This window comes from Apodemus sylvaticus, chromosome 8 (assembly GCF_947179515.1).
Source record: "Apodemus sylvaticus chromosome 8, mApoSyl1.1, whole genome shotgun sequence".
Taxonomy (NCBI): domain Eukaryota; kingdom Metazoa; phylum Chordata; class Mammalia; order Rodentia; family Muridae; genus Apodemus; species Apodemus sylvaticus.
Genome location: NC_067479.1, coordinates 106,551,199 through 106,566,851, shown reverse-complemented (window position 1 = coordinate 106,566,851; position 15,653 = coordinate 106,551,199). Strand labels below are relative to the sequence as shown.

At 47.4% G+C, this 15,653-nt stretch overlaps 1 protein-coding gene across 2 annotated transcripts in view; it reads right to left on the bottom strand.

The window, feature by feature from the left end:
- Flnb (filamin B) overlaps positions 1 to 15,653 on the bottom strand; it is a 132,524-nt gene that overhangs the window by 33,236 nt on the left and 83,635 nt on the right. For both annotated transcript variants that reach the window (XM_052190214.1, XM_052190215.1), the window contains exons 20-28: positions 13,223 to 13,485; positions 11,881 to 12,478; positions 11,080 to 11,253; positions 9,818 to 9,980; positions 8,845 to 9,005; positions 5,483 to 5,650; positions 3,378 to 3,501; positions 2,805 to 2,961; positions 1,668 to 1,857 (exon numbers count right to left, since the gene is read on the bottom strand). In XM_052190214.1, coding sequence (XP_052046174.1) covers positions 1,668 to 1,857; positions 2,805 to 2,961; positions 3,378 to 3,501; positions 5,483 to 5,650; positions 8,845 to 9,005; positions 9,818 to 9,980; positions 11,080 to 11,253; positions 11,881 to 12,478; positions 13,223 to 13,485 — 1,998 coding nt within the window. The remainder of the gene's footprint in view (positions 1 to 1,667; positions 1,858 to 2,804; positions 2,962 to 3,377; positions 3,502 to 5,482; positions 5,651 to 8,844; positions 9,006 to 9,817; positions 9,981 to 11,079; positions 11,254 to 11,880; positions 12,479 to 13,222; positions 13,486 to 15,653) is intronic.

Sequence of the window (15,653 nt, the reverse complement as noted above, 5' to 3'; positions counted from 1 at the left end):
GGGGCATCTCAAAGGACAGTGGAAGGGTGCTGCTCAAAGGATATCTGGATCGAGCATGTTGGCTTTGCAACCCCTCCCCAAACAGCAGCCAGCCAGCAGCCGGTCTGTCTTCCTGGCTCTGATTTACAAGGAGTATAACAAGTTATGAAGGGAAAACGCACTGGTCAAAATGTGTAGAAGGGTGACAGGGAGTGCTGAGACAGCTGCTCACACTGGTTGAGGGGAAGCCTCCAAATGACAGAACATGAGCTGAGACCCACAGGCACCACAAGGCCAAGAAAAACACCCCTGCAAAGCCAGGGGAAGAAACAGTTCTGAAAAGGCAGGAGGAGGTCCGCAGGCCCTCAGCCAGTTGTTAGGGACTGACACGCAGACTAGCAGTGGAGGTCTGGTTTTCCAGTTTTTGCACTGAGTGAGATGAAAAGGGTCAATGTGCGTCATTTACAACCTCGAGCAGAATGAGGTAGAGACCAGATCACATCCAGGGCAGACTGACACCCTGTTTCCTTTTGTTTGTTTGGTTTTGATTTTTTGGATTTGGTTTTTTTGAGACGGGGTTTCTCTGTATAGCCCTGGCTGTCCTGGAACTCACTCTGTAGACCAGGCTGTCCTGGAACTCAGAAATCTGCCTGCCTCTGCCTCCCAGAGTGCTGGGATTACAGGCGTGCGTCACCACCGCCCGGCTCAGTTTCCTTTTATTTACAAGAGAAGTTGAGGATTAACTTTTGAGACAGCGACTCGTGTATTTTTGGTTTTTCTCCACCAATAAGTTGACTGATATTGCCTCTGGATGGATTTGCACGTGCAAGCATGCTGGCAGGTGTGTATAGACAGTTATCTCAGTCCGTGGGTTCTGGGAAGTGAACTCCCTGGCAAGTTCCCTCACCCACTGCGCCATCTTGCCAGCCCAGGTTTCATGGTTTAAAACCTGCTAAAGCAGCAGCACTGAGCTGCACAAGTTGTTCTTAGAAACAGGAAAGTACAATAGCAGGTGGGCTGGTGTATGTCTATAGTCCCAGCACTTAGGAGGTAAGGTGTGTGCGTGCGTGCGTGCGTGTGGGGGTGTGTGGGTGTGTGTGTGTATTAGCATCTGGCAGCAAGCAGCATCCTTAACTACAGGGCAAGTCTGAGGCCAGTCAGGATACACGAGACCCACCTTCCTTTTATAACATGGAGAATACCATATTGGACTGGATGGCTCTGTGGGTAAAAGTCCTGCATCCCCTGTGAGCCTGGGACCTGAGTTCGATGCGTATAACCTCTTCCATAGAGTCAAGCAAGCATGTCTAAGAAGTTGAAGCAAGGGCGAGGGTAATGTGTGTGTGTGTGTGTGTATACTGGAGAGGAAAACCTAAATCCTTTCATGTTTCCTTTCTACTGCTGATCTATGTAAGATGTTCTTGAATGACTCCTGAAGAGATGAGCCCACCACGCCCGGAAGCAGAAATGACATTCACCGTCTCTCTCACCCGACTTTACCCCATCTTTGTTATAACCCTGCAAAGCCATCTCTGACACCTGGAAATGAGTCTGGCATCTAAATGTTCTCACCTCCAAAAGTCTTCGTTCTTTGTATGACTGGTGCCCAGAAAGCCGGCCACACAGCTGTTAAGTGACAAAGAGAAGGCCGGCCACACCCTCTAACCCTCGCCTTCCCCTGCACTCACCTGTGGCCAGGCACTTGCTGGCATCGCCAGTCTGAGTGGCCCGGATACGGTAAGGAGAAAGCGGAATGTTGTCTCCACCATAGGTGACCCCAATCATATAGCGTCCGGTCTTATCAGGGATATAGGTAACGGCGTAGGTGCCATCTTTGTTATCATGGACAGTGGCTCTCTGAGGCTTTCCCTCTTGGTCCTGTGAATCACAGAACAGTAATATTTGGGATGCTGCTATCAACACAGAAACTAACCACCGCAACCCGTGTTCGTTACTCGGCACCTCTATGTGTGGGAGCTGATGAGGTGACGGCTTGCTGGTTTTGGGTAGGGAAAGGAAAAGGTCACAGACTAAACCATGATGGTCCGTCAAGCAGTATTAGAGCATCACCCACGCTGAACTACAGACCCATGGCAACAGCTTTCCACCTTTCCTTTCCCTTCCTGTCCTGTTACCGACAGAACACTCCTCCTCAGCTAGGCACACCATAAAATACAAGACTACACATGCTAGCAGCTTCGCCACCAGGTTCAACCATGTGACTATGAGACAAGAGGGGCGTCTTCTCCTAAGACTGCTTGAGACAGACCATCCATCTAGGAGAGCCATTTTCCTCTCTCGGCCTCCTTTCTTCCGGTTCATCTTCTTTTCCTGATGGGCAGCGCACTGGCAGGCTCATGGTCCATGAGGGCACATTAAGGACAGAGCCACACACCAGGACAGAGATTCTGGCTTCCTTGTGAGCAACAGAGCACCTAGGTGGCCTACCTCTGGCTTCCCTCCCAAGGAAGGACCATCCCATGTTGGAGGGTCTGTGGAATGTAACATCTGAGCCCTCACCAACCCAATAGGCAATTGAAACATTTAAACTCAGCATAAGAAGAGCTGTAGTAAAACAGAACAACTGGAACCCCACCCATGGTCACCCCACCCATGGTCACCCCACCCATGGTCACCCCAGAAGCTTAGATGAGCACCATTTTCTCCAATGGAGATCACATTGATTTGTACAAGTCCCCAAAACATGTGCACTTGGGTAGAAATTAGTCGTTGAACTCCTGGTTTTATCCCTTTCCAGAATAGTAAGTTTTACTAATAAGGTTTGGCCCCACCTCTTCCATACAGCAAAACAACCACACAGTTACCGTGATCTGGACAGCAAGTAGGCCTTCGCCAGCATCTCTGGCATCAATGGCGAACTCCACAGGAAGGCTGGCAGGCACCCCATAGGCACTGAGACCAGGCCCAGAGGCTGTCACTTTGCTTGCGTCATATGTGGGAAGGACCTTGACCTTAAAGGGACTTGACAGACACACAGAAGCCTGGTCAGTAAGGATAGGTCAGCCGTGCCTCATCTGTTCTCTCTCATACAAAGAACTAAGGCTGAAAGGAGGATTTTTACAAGAGGTAAGAGAACAGGTTTAATCAAAGGACCAGAAGTCCATTGGAAATACAGGGCCACAAGGTACAAGCCATTAGACAGCAGACAACCCTAGCTTCCCTTGGAACTGAAGACAGGAGAAGGGGTAGCCCCTTAGAACAGGAGCCATGGTGCTTACATCGTGGTGGATGTCACCATGATGTTCTGTACCATGTACTAAATGGACAGGGGGTGAATGGCTGAGGAGCAGGGTGGCACTAGGACAGTGGATATCAACCCTGTGGGTCGACAGGTCTGAGGCAGGATTGTACGCAGGCCTGAAGGCTGAGATGCTCACCTTCGCGGGATCTCTTCATCAGCATATTTGACGGAAACAATGTAGGGCCCCTCCTGAGATGGCGTATAGGTCACTGTGTGGGTACCATCCCCATTATCGGCCACATTCACCGGCTCTACGAGGCCTGAGGACAGAAATGAGAGGTCTGACTGACAACCGGCACCCTAGCTACACATAAAAGAGAATCAGGTCCATCCCCACGAACTGCTGGTTTACTCGGAAGAGTGACACAAAAGCAAGCAGGACATAGTCACAGGACACGCGTCACAGTAGCGGGATTGACCCCACGAGGCGCCTCAAGCATTTGGTGAGCTACAGTACACTCTGCTACACCTCTCTCAAGTACAATCAAGGGGACTGACTGCCCATGCTCACTGCTGGAGGGCCTTGCAGACATGCCACATGTCGTCTCAAGCTGGTTAAACATGCTTGGATGTGCCAGTTTTATTCTATAGCTGAGAAAGTGCCCAAGTGTCCAGAAACCACAACAGCAAAAAGTAACCTATGGGTCGGCCAGTCGAGACCTGTAACCCATCTTTCAGCAAGAACACGACGGTGCCAACATGCTAGGGTACAGTGCACATAAGTACGGATGCCAATCTCAAGGAACAGGAGGGCCATCAATGAGATGCTAGGGTGAAGATTCGAGACAATGTTAAAACCTGATTAAGGCATGCACTAGACTGATAGACTCTAGACCTGAGCATGAGGTCAAGGCGGGGTCAGTGGCAGGGGCGGCTAATCAGAGCAGGGTGTGCTCATTAAACAGAGCAGGTGAGGGGAGGTGGGGCTAGGCTGGAGGCAGTCAGGTTACAGAATTGAAAGCAGCTGCTAATGGGAAAGCACAAACCTCAAACCTGTCCGTCCCTATAAAGGCAACCTTTGGGTTAACTTTAAAGAACTCACGGCTTTCAAGGGCTTTGTGCTATGACGGTGAATTTACCGCACCAGCTTAAGTTACAAGGTCATTTACTTGAGAAGTCCTCCACATTAGAGGCTGCTGTGTAAGTAACCTCCCCTCCAGACAGACAGACAGACAGACAGATGCGCGCATGTGTGTATACACACACACACACACACACACACTACTCAGAAACTTCACTAAGGATAAGTCTGTCCCATGACCTCATTCTCTCAGACCTCTCTTGCCCTGAGCTTCAAAGGCTTCAACCTCCTCCTGAACTCCACTAAGGAGAGGCAGCTCTTCAAAGGAAGCCTCAGCTCACTGCTTCTGGAAGCCACAAACACATCCCAGGGGAAGTCAGGGCAGGAGGAGAGAAGCCCAGATTACTTGAGAAATCAGGTACACCATTTTATATAGAAAGAAAGGTCTATGTTAAATACTGGCAGAAATGTGGCAACAGGTTTCAGAAGTTCAGGTTTGTCCCCAAATGGCCTGAAACCTTGATTCTAGGTTGTCAGCAGTGTAGGCCACCTGCCAACAAAACTCATTCCCCAAGAGACCCTCCCTCCAGGGAGTTGAGACAATGACAAAGCTATAACTGACCAAGATTCTGGTACGTTCCAGAGATACTGAGACTCTCAGAAGGATCATCTTCAACCCCCAGCTCCTGCTCACATCCAGACTAACCCCCAGGCACCTCACACATGTTAAACAGGTAATGTTGCAGCTGTAGACAGTGTTAAAGCCCATATAGCTCTTCCTTCAACAAGCTACTTGGGAAGGTGACGTCTTTAGACACATGCATGAGGTCCCAGTACTCAGGAAGCAGAGGCAGGAGGACTGCCAGTTCAAAGCCTGTGTGCGTTACTGAGACCACATTTGGGAAAACCAAAGCCTGGGATGTAAGCTGACAGGACACCTGTCTGACATGGGTATGCTCAGGAGTCGGTATTCAGCACCATGAAATATAAATAAGTAAAATTATAAAAGAAATTTAGGACTATGTTATTAACAGGAGAAAGGGACTTATGGAAATATAATACACCAACTTTTAAGCAGGCTCTTCTGCTGGCTGGCTAGACTGGGGAACAGTAAATTAATTGAGAGTGTTTAACTGTAAGTTCATAAACAATCTCGTAAGAAAGAACTGGCTCTGGGCCATGGTGGGTGAATGTGGGTGGCAGACAGGACGCAGACTCACCTCTTGGGCCCAGGACCCTCACTTCCAGTGGAGCTAGGCCAGCCTTGCTGCTGTCCACTGTGAAGGACTGTGGGATGCATGCCCGGACACAGGAGCTCAGACCGGGGCCAGCAACTTTGACCTTGCTGGGATCCACGACATCTTTTGAAGGAACTCTGAAGGGACTACCTGGAAGAGTCACAGGATTCTGAGCATGAGGCAATCAACACAGCAGCCCGCACAGACCCAGAGCCACACCGTTGCTCTACCTGGACCCTGACTTGAGTCTCAGTCAGTTCAGCCTGCCTCACTGTGGGTGCAGCAATGTGCCCCACTGTTGTTATTCCCACATCTGTCATCCAGCACCCACCACATGCACACATAGGATCTGAGGCCTCATTGAACCTTCCAGGAAGCCAAAGTCTGGCAGCAAGAGCACATTCTTCTTCTAACATTCTGTGTGGCATCCGCCGGAAGGTAGACAAGGCAGTACGTATGAGAGACAATGAAAGTGGTTTGCAGGAGACCAGAGAGAGACATCCATTAAGACCCAAGAAATGATGTAAGAGGAAGCAGCTACCACACAAAAGAAGCTACACTTGGGGGAATTCCCAGGAAAGTAAACAGGACGCTGGATGCGCTAACACTCGGGAGCTATCTAGACCAAGAAGCACAACACTGAGACGGGCAATAATGCCTCGGGCTGGCGGAGTTGTGGAGTTCACAGAGAAACTGATGTTCAGTTCTGGGAGGAGACACAGCCTGGAGCAGGGGAGAAGAGTAGGGCAGCGGGGTCCATTCACGTAGTGGCATAGAGAAGGAGGAGGAGAAAGGCTCTGGAAGGGATGGAAGCGAGCAGTCTGGTGGGGGAGCACACACAGAAGAGCAAAAAAGAGTGGGCTGGCCTCCCCCCTCCCAAGCCAGCGCAATGCCTGATTCCACGCTCCTCTAACGATATGGTATGCGGCATGAGTGGCTGGTGGGGAAACCTCGGGGTCTCTAGCTTTTTAACGATGTCAAGCATAAAGACTGGCAAAACATGGTGAATCCAGGGAAACCCAGATTTGAAAATGAAGCATGAAGAAGCAAGGGCAGAGCCAGGATTGCCAGCAGGACTTCTTGCACAGCAGGCAGGCCCGTGTCCCCCGCAGCCCCAGGCTGCCAAGACCTTTACCAAAGAGCTCCCAGTACCATTTGCCACAGGCAGGACACACAGCCTGCACACTTCCCAAGGTACGGGGATTGCCAGATCCCTGCCATGGAAATGAAGTCTCTGCTGAGCCTCTCAGAAAGCTTCCGCTCAGCAGAATCGGGGGTGATGAGCAGTGAACGAAGAACTAAGGCCTGGCAGAGAGGAGCAGGGCCTTCCATGCTGGGGCTTAGGGGAAGAGGAGAGCGATTTATTTGGGGATGATAATGGAGAGCTGTGGCGTTAGCAGTAACAACAGACATCTCTGTGGCCAGGAACTATGCCTGGAAATTGTCTGAACTCAGCCTGAGAACAGCCTTGAAGCAGAAAGCAAAAACTAACATGTTCAGATACCAATATCTGCCAACATGCTGCTCCCTGCTCCAGGTAAACATCACCAACTGATCACAACTCATGAATCCCAGTCAATCAACTGGTCTACCTCCAAGACTGCAGCTGGGTCACCACAGGAAATGTTAAGTCAATATAAATAAGATAGGATAATCTGTTTGAAATAATACCACCACTTTGCATGTTGGAAGGTGAGGCAGGAGGATTCCAAGTCTGAGGTTCTATCTGAAACAAAAAACCCCCAAACTCACCAGAGGTTTGCATCTGGCCAGAAAAACCTGAACCCTTAATCATCCAAATCCCTAGGAAAGCAGCCAAGATGCTGGCAGGTCACTGGATGCATTGGGTCTCAGGAACTGTCAGGCTAGATAGCGTGGCACTCAGAGGAGCCTCTTACTGATACTCAGCTCTGGAAGGTTTTTGTTGTTGTAATCATTTGTTTAGTGCTAACTGACAGATCCCTTTGCAGGGGAATTCCAAGGCTCATGGCATCCACACATTCTGAAAAGCCAGCCTAGCAGTGCTGCCCACAACCGAAGCATGCAGACGCCAGCAGAACTAGCTGCCTAGCGAAGACACAGACATCTCCCCTGGGACAACCTGCACATCCTTGGTACTCAACTCTGTCACAGAGCTGGGGGTGGGGGGGTGGGGGAGCATTTTCTGTCCCTTCTCCCCATCGCCTTGCTTCTTGTCAGCATGCACAAAGTTTATCTATCTGCATCAATGTAGTTGCTCCGGGAGTGGGAACTATGTCTATCTTATTTCTAGCTGGAATTATCTATATTAAGGACTAAAAGCAAGCAAGCAAACAAACAAAACCCTATACTGACAGAGTGGCAAGCACAGGTATGAGGAGAATCTAGTTATTTTGAACTACTAAAGCTTATATAGACATACCAGCACTGTTAGGGATGAGAAACCCTGTTTATGATAGAGATCATTGGATAGCAAACAAAATTAATAAGTAATAATTTGTATTAGTGTGTCTTTGTCAGCTGCCAGGATTAACAGTGCAACAAAAAAGTAAGATACATAAATAAAGTGAGGGCCAAGCCCCAGGGCTGGAGAGATGGCTCAGTGGTTAAGAGTGCCGACTGCTCTTCCAGAGGTCTCGAGTTCAAATCCCAGCAACCACATGGTGGCTCACAACCGTCTGTAATGGGATCAGATTCCCTCTTCTGGTATGTCTGAAGACAGAGACAGTGTACTCACATACATAAAATAAATAAATAAATCTTAAAAAAAAAGAGAGAGAGAGCCAAGGCCCAAAGTTTTGGTGCTGAAAGAATGACTGGTTCAGTGAGTAAGAGCTTGTACTCCTCTTACAGAGAACCTGGGCTCAATTCCTGGCACCCACATAGGGTGGGCTCAGAACCGCTGTAACTCCAGTTTCAGCAGATTCAAAACCCTTTGGCTTCTATGAACACCTGCATGCCCATGCCATAAACAAGCTCCTACAATCACACATATAACAACAACAATATTTAAAAACCGATATTTTCAATTTTGTAAAGAATGAACTCTTGCTTAAATCAGAAATTAGGTCACATGTGCTTCTCTCTCTCCTCTCCTCTTCTCTCTCTCTCTCTCTCTCTCTCTCTCTCTCTCTCTCTCTCTGTCTCTCTCTCTGAAGGCCCAAGCCAATGCTTTCTACCATGTTGCTGGGTTCAAATGGGAGTTACAGTGTTCTTGGTGCTGTGGTCCTTATTTAAGGTGTCTCCAAAATCAAACTGTTCTGTTAGGAAGATGGGCAAAACCAAATGTGCTTTCATGTGATGTCACGTGATGCTGTCACGTGATGCCATATAGTCTTTGAAGCACTACCCAAGGGACAGCTCACCAGGGATGTGGACGCCTCCATATGTGATGTTAACATCATAATCTCCTGGAGCAAAAGGAATGTACTCAGCACTGCAACTTCCATCTTTGTTGTCTCTGCAGTTTATCTTTGACTCCGACGGCCCCTCCACAGTTATGCCGAGCCCACCAATCCCTGCTCCTCTGGAAGAGTGGGAAGTGAGATGCGGTCAGCCCACGTCAGCCTGCTCACTGCCAGAACTTGCTTACCAATATTTTATAAGCCATTCTATTTAGTTAATGGGATTCCACCAGTGTGGTGACACCTCTCAGGCAGGAATTTCTCAGATGTTTAGTACAGACCAGTGGTTCTTATCCTTCCTAATGCTGACCCTTTAATATGATGTGGCGACCCCCTAACCATAAAATCATTTCATTGCTACTTCATAACTGTAATTTTTCTGTTATGAATCATATGTAAACATCTGATATGGACCCCCAAAAGTGTAGCAATCCACAGGTTGAGCACCTGCCTATGGTATAGGGAACAAAGACAAATACAATGTGAGTGTGTACCTTAGGGGTACTGAGTCTGTGCTGTCACTGATCTACTAGATCATTCCTTCAGAGTAAATTATAATAGGAACACTAAGTATTTCTTTTTCATATAGAATTGGCAATATTCTTCTGCATCATGAAGTTAAAAAACCTCCAATATGTGCTTAGCATCTGATTATCTTAACTGCTATTATCATTTCTGATGTACTTTAAGATACACTTTGTTATTGTCTGTAAAATAAATCTTGACTGAAAAGAATGTTTAATATGTCTTTTGCAATGCATCTTACTGGAAGTTGAAAGACCATGACAAATAAATAGGCCATAGCCACAACTTTCTTTCTCTCTTGAGACAGGGTCTCATTTTGTAGCTCAGATTGGCCTCAGACTTAAATTTTTTTTTTCTTTGCTTAATCGATTAACTACATAGGGATCAATACCCTGAACCCAGGACCTACCTGGTTACCACTGTGAAGACATTAGATTTGTTGGTAAAAGCCTCCTTCAGCCCAGGGCCTTGGGCATGGACCCTGGACGGCTGGCAGCCTTCAGTGACAGCCACTTTGAACGGGCTATTCGGGATGGGCACATCATCATAGGTCACCTCCACGACATGGAAACCTGCCCAAAAACAAACAACAAAAAGGGTCATTTGTGCACAATGTTACCACTTCAGACTCTTATCTAATACTTAAGGCTAGAACTCTAGCTGCTACTTGAAAGGAGTAGATTAAGAACATAGTAAGATAGAGCTAGAGGCAGGCGGCTCAGTGGTTATGTATTGCTCTTGCAGTGGACCAGCGGGAAGGTCTCAGCCCTACATTAGCTGGTTCACCACCAGCTATAACTCCAGCTCCAGAGACTCTAATGCCTCCTTCTGCCCTCCATAGGCACCTGTACACACACACACACACACACACACACACAAACACACACACACAACAGACACAGGCACTTAAAAAAAAAATCAGAAAATGGTAACACCAGTATACTCTCAGTTTTAAAAGATAAAAACGATTTATGCTTTTTGCTCATGTGTTGTATATCCTCCCCAAGTAATGAGCACTCACTTTTATTTAAGGCAGTCACCTAGGCGGGCTACCCTTATTTGGGAAAACACTACCCAGATATTAAAAGACCACAAGAAGCCAGGCAGTGGTGGCGCACGCCTGTAATCCCAGCACTCTGGGAGGCAGAGGCAGGCGGATTTCTGAGTTCGAGGCTAGCCTGGTCTACAGAGAAAGTTCCAGGACAGCCAGGGCTACCCAGAAAAACACTGTCTTGAAAAAACCAAATCCAAAAAAAAGAAAATAAAGACTTATGGGACCATATATCCAGGAAAGGGGGTAGGATATATAGTGCTTTCCTTTTCTCTTTATGATTTCCTGATTTCTCAAAATTTTAATAATCACCACTACTATTCAAAAAGGAAAAACTGTTAAAAAATATGTACACAAATCATACATTGCTAATATGCCATGGCATGACTCTAATCTGCTCAGGTAAGACTGGAGACTTGCAATGTATAACATACGGTCAGTAGAGAAGGCATTGACTGGCCGGTGGCTGCTGGGAAAGGACCTTCCATATTTCTGAGTCACGTACACTGCTCTTTCCTGGGCAGGCTGAGCTGGGGGTGTGAGCTCAGCGACAGTCACTGGACACAAAAGGCCAAGCACAACTCTCAATGAGAGCTAGAGGCACAGAGGGGGTGACCCACCTTTCTCGAATGGTGTGTATTCGACCTGATAGGTCCCGTCAGCATTGTCTTTGACAAAGCACTCGGTGGAGGCCCCCGAGGGGTTAGTGATGTGTGCTTTGATATGGTCACCTCCGACCTGGGTAAGGGGCCTCGAGTCAACCGTGAAGTCCGTTGTGGCCTCCCGAAACACATCTGTGGGAGAAGCACACAGATAGGAATGTCATCTTGGACCCAAGCAAACCCCAAATGAAAGCTCTTCACATTCTGGAATACATTAAGTATATTTGGTGCCTTCAGGGTGGTTTTGCGGATTGTGAAAGGCAAGGTAGACCTGGCCAAGTGACAACAAAACTTCCCAAAGATGGGGATCAGGGCAGGACAGTGGTGCATGCCTGGAATTTTAGCCACTCAAGAGAGGGAAGCAGAAGGGTTGTGAGTTCAAGACCAACCTAGGCTGCACAGTGAGACCCTGTCTCAAAATGAAAAACAAAGACATCTAGGGCAAGGGCAAGGGCAAGGGCAAGAGCAAGGGCAGCCTACTTCTGTTATCTGGGTATTATTAAACACGTTTACATCGTTTCATTCTAGCTTAGTCCCAGAGACATTAAAAAAAAAAAAACAAATAACAAAAACTTCTGGCTTTTCCATAAAAACTTGAAAACCTGCCAAGAATGCTGGAAACAGGGACTGGGTGGAGTACAACCTCTGGACACAGCGTGCTCCCCTTTCCCTCTACCTGTACCCCCCCTGCCATGCCCTACCCCATCGACGGCGGAGGAAGAGGTGACAGGTGAGAGCCGTCCCCGGCACATGACTCACCTTTGCCTTCGATTCCCGGCCCGAAGGCTTTGATCCCGCTGGTGTCTATGGTCGGCTCCACCTTGACCCAGGTGGGGAAGTGCGGCACAAGCTCACCGCCATACTTCATGGTCAGCGTGTACATGCCGGCTGTCAGAGGCACATAGGTCACAGCGTAGGTGCCATCTTTGTTGTTTTGGATGGACACTTCAGCTTTCGCCCCTGAGTCTGAGACGGCCTCAAGGCCCAGCGTCCCAGGCCCTGCTTCTGAACAATCAACTAACAGGATTCCAGGCTCACCCACTTTTCCGTGTTCAAGTCCTGGTCCGGACGCTACAACCTTAGAGGGGTCAAATGGCATTTCAATGTCGGCTTTGAAGGGAGACCCAGGAATATGGACTTCTTCAAAGAGGATGTTGACAAAGTATTCTCCGGGTTTTGTGGGAAGGTAGGAGACGGAGCAGGTCCCATCCCCATTATCAGAGCATTCGATTTTGGCTTCACATGGGCCTTCCACAGTTAGGCCCAAACCTCCAGTTCCAGCTCCTTTAGTGTCAATGGTGAACTCGGCAGGCCTGCCTACCAGACCTCCTTCAAGGCCGGGACCATGGGCCTTCACCTATTTGAACAAAAGAGTTAAAGTTAAATCCAATCTGTGGCTGCTACTGCTGACCAGTCAGCCCTGCTTTCAGCACTAGTGACCACAATCACACAAAAGTATCTCACAAAAGTATGACCACAATCACATAAAAGTATGTAAGTATCTCACAATCTCACATCCCTGGGGGTGTACTCTCTCTTACATACACACACACACACACACACACACACACACACACGTTTGCTTCATTGGCACCTGAAGAAGGTAACGCACAGCAGCTTGGACTCTTACACATCCATTATTAAATCTTGCATAATAAAACTGTGTTTTAGAAGAGATAATTTTATACAATTGGTACCACTCACTGCTAGAAATAGTCCCAAATCATTTGAATCGAAAAGACCATGAATAAGGATAATACATTTTTATGTCTGCTAAGATAGTTTCTGTAGGGTGAACTCAATCGGTATAAAGGATACTGGGCTGAGAGGCCTTCACCTTCTCACCCATCCCTGTGAGCTGGCTAGTACCATTATTATGCCAACCGATAAAGAAAGGTCTCTCACCAAAGTATTGCAAACAGAGAGCAAACACAACGGGGGTGGCTCAACTGTTGAGGGAACCTGGTATACTGAATTGCAGAATATCAGTCAGTCACTGAGAGCTCACATTCACCACAGAAAGACTTTCCATGTATCTTTCCCAGGTGGGACTGGAGAACTCCAGATCACATTGGCAACATCAGAGCAAGCCCAAACTGACCTTGGTGGGATCTGGTGGCAGGGAGGCCTCCACAGTAAAGGGGCTCCCGGGCACTGGGTGCCCATCATAGGTCACGTCTACAGCGAACAGGCCCTCCTCCCGAGGGATGAACTTGGCTGTGCTGCATTCCCTGCCAGCCACCGGTGCTACCAAGCATGGCACCACCTTCCGAGAAGGACTCAGGATGGTCACGTCCAGCTTCCCTTGGCCTCCTGCCCCGTTGGTGTCAATGGCAAATTCCTGGTCCTTCCCAACCTCAACTCCTGTAGAAAGGGAGAAAATCTAAAGTGATGAGCTGTCCCCTGTTAGCAGCAAGAAAGAGAGAGAGAGAGCAAGGCAAGATGACCCAGTGGACATGGGGCTTCTAACCTGTCAATACAGGAAGTAACAGTTGCCTCAGAGGTCCAGAAGCAGGACTAATACAATGGCATTTATACACTGCAATACGTCATTAACAACGAACAATGTCCATGTTAGTCACAAATACTGTACACTGTCTCCTTCAACTTACATAACAACTCTGTGGGTTGTTAATTAACAACAGTGGCCTTTACAGATGGGGAAACTGAGGCCCCAAGCAGCTAAGTAAAATTTCCTGGACAACATATGTAGCAGATCACAAAGCTAGCATTCAAGCGTAAATTCTCTAACCCCACAATCAGATTTGAAAGATGGTAATTACAGTACAGTCCAACACTGCCTGCGCCCTCACTTTCCTGAGGTGATAATCTTATCTGTAAACATATCATTAATTTAAGTCAATGTTTTATTTACTAACTTGTGGCCGCAGAAAATTCAATCCTCTTTCCATTCCCACAAGAAGGGAGAAGTCACATAGCTGGCAAATTCTGAGAATTAACTTTAAGGTCTTTTAAGTGGCTTCTGGGTCACATATCAAGATCTTGTATATTTCCAAGGGTAGAGGTAGAAAGATGACCCAGTGGTTAAGAGCACATACTGATCTTGCAGAATCTGGAGTTCAGTTCCCAGCATCCACCAGGAAGCCCATAGGTGCCTGTATCTACTGCTCCAGGAGATGGCCAGTCTCTTCCGGCCTCTACGGGAAGCTGTTCTCAGGTGCACGCAACCCTCTCCCCAATTTATAAACAAAACCAAATTTAAAAGTAATAAAACTGGGGTTGGGGATTTAGCTCAGTGGTAGAGCGCTTGCCTAGCAAGCGCAAGGCCCTGGGTTTGGTTCTCAGCTCCGTTAAAAAAAAAAAAAAGACATTACTAAAAAAAGATTTAGTAATAAAACTAAATCTTAAAACAGTCTTTGTAAGACAAGGCTGCAGGAAAGTTAGGTGTTATTCTAACAAAAAGAGCACAAGGGTTTTAGCCAAAACAAAGGCACAGGGAATCTAAGATGCTGCTACAATCCAGTCAGATGTTGACTGGGGGTCGGTGGCCATAGGCATGGAGAAGCCTGCTGAAGCCAGCACAGCTGTTCACACCTCTGTGTCCCAACAGGACAGAGGCTTTCCCTAACAGGCACCATGTTCTTCTCGCTTTGGAGTCAAAAGTCAGTCTCAGTGTTTCGGGGAAAGATGCAGGAAGAGGGATCAGGCCGATCCAACCGGCTGCCTAGCACAGCTGCCAATGCAGAAGTCTCGCTTGAAACATGAAGTGACTAAAAGCGACGATCACTCCCAAACCCCTCCACTGTGCCGTTCTCAGACATGGGCTTTGTAGATGACAGCACACATCATGCTGCACTGTCAAAAGGTCGGACGTGTATGTATATGAGACCTTGCTGGTGAAAAAATAAATGGGTTGTTAGTATGGAAATTACAAGTATTTCAAGACCATGTGTGGAAGCTAAGTGAGCACAAGTGTGTTTGTACTCACACTGTACACACTCTTATGTTAGAAGTTTTCCATAAAAAAAACAAAAACAGACAAAATATTAAAGGGCTGGGAGTGCCAGCCCTGCATGCACAAAGGCCTGGGCGCTAGTCTCAGAATCACAAAAATCAAACAGCGCTGGAGAGATGGCTCAGTGGTTCAGAGAACTGACTGATCTTCCAGAGGTCCTGAGTTCAAGCTACAGTGTACGCATATACACAAAACAAATAAATAAAATCTTTAAAATAACAAAACCAACCTTTGAATTCTAACATAAGCAAGCTGATGTTACAATGTACTTACAACAATATAAAACAAGGTAAGAGACATAAGGAACCAAAGGGCAAGGAGAGAGAGAGAAGGCTGTGCTTTCTAAATGCCAAGGAGTTGATTTCTATCATGGTCATTGACCTTAATGTGACACAGATGCCCAACACAGTTGGTACAGTGTGACTCTCGTCAAAAAGCCGACATTGTTTAGCCTTTCTCTTAATGAGAACTTCCTGTGGTAACATCGGCAGTCTCACAGAGCTGACAACATGCCAGTTTCTGCATTATTACCTCATTTAAAATTTTTATAATACTT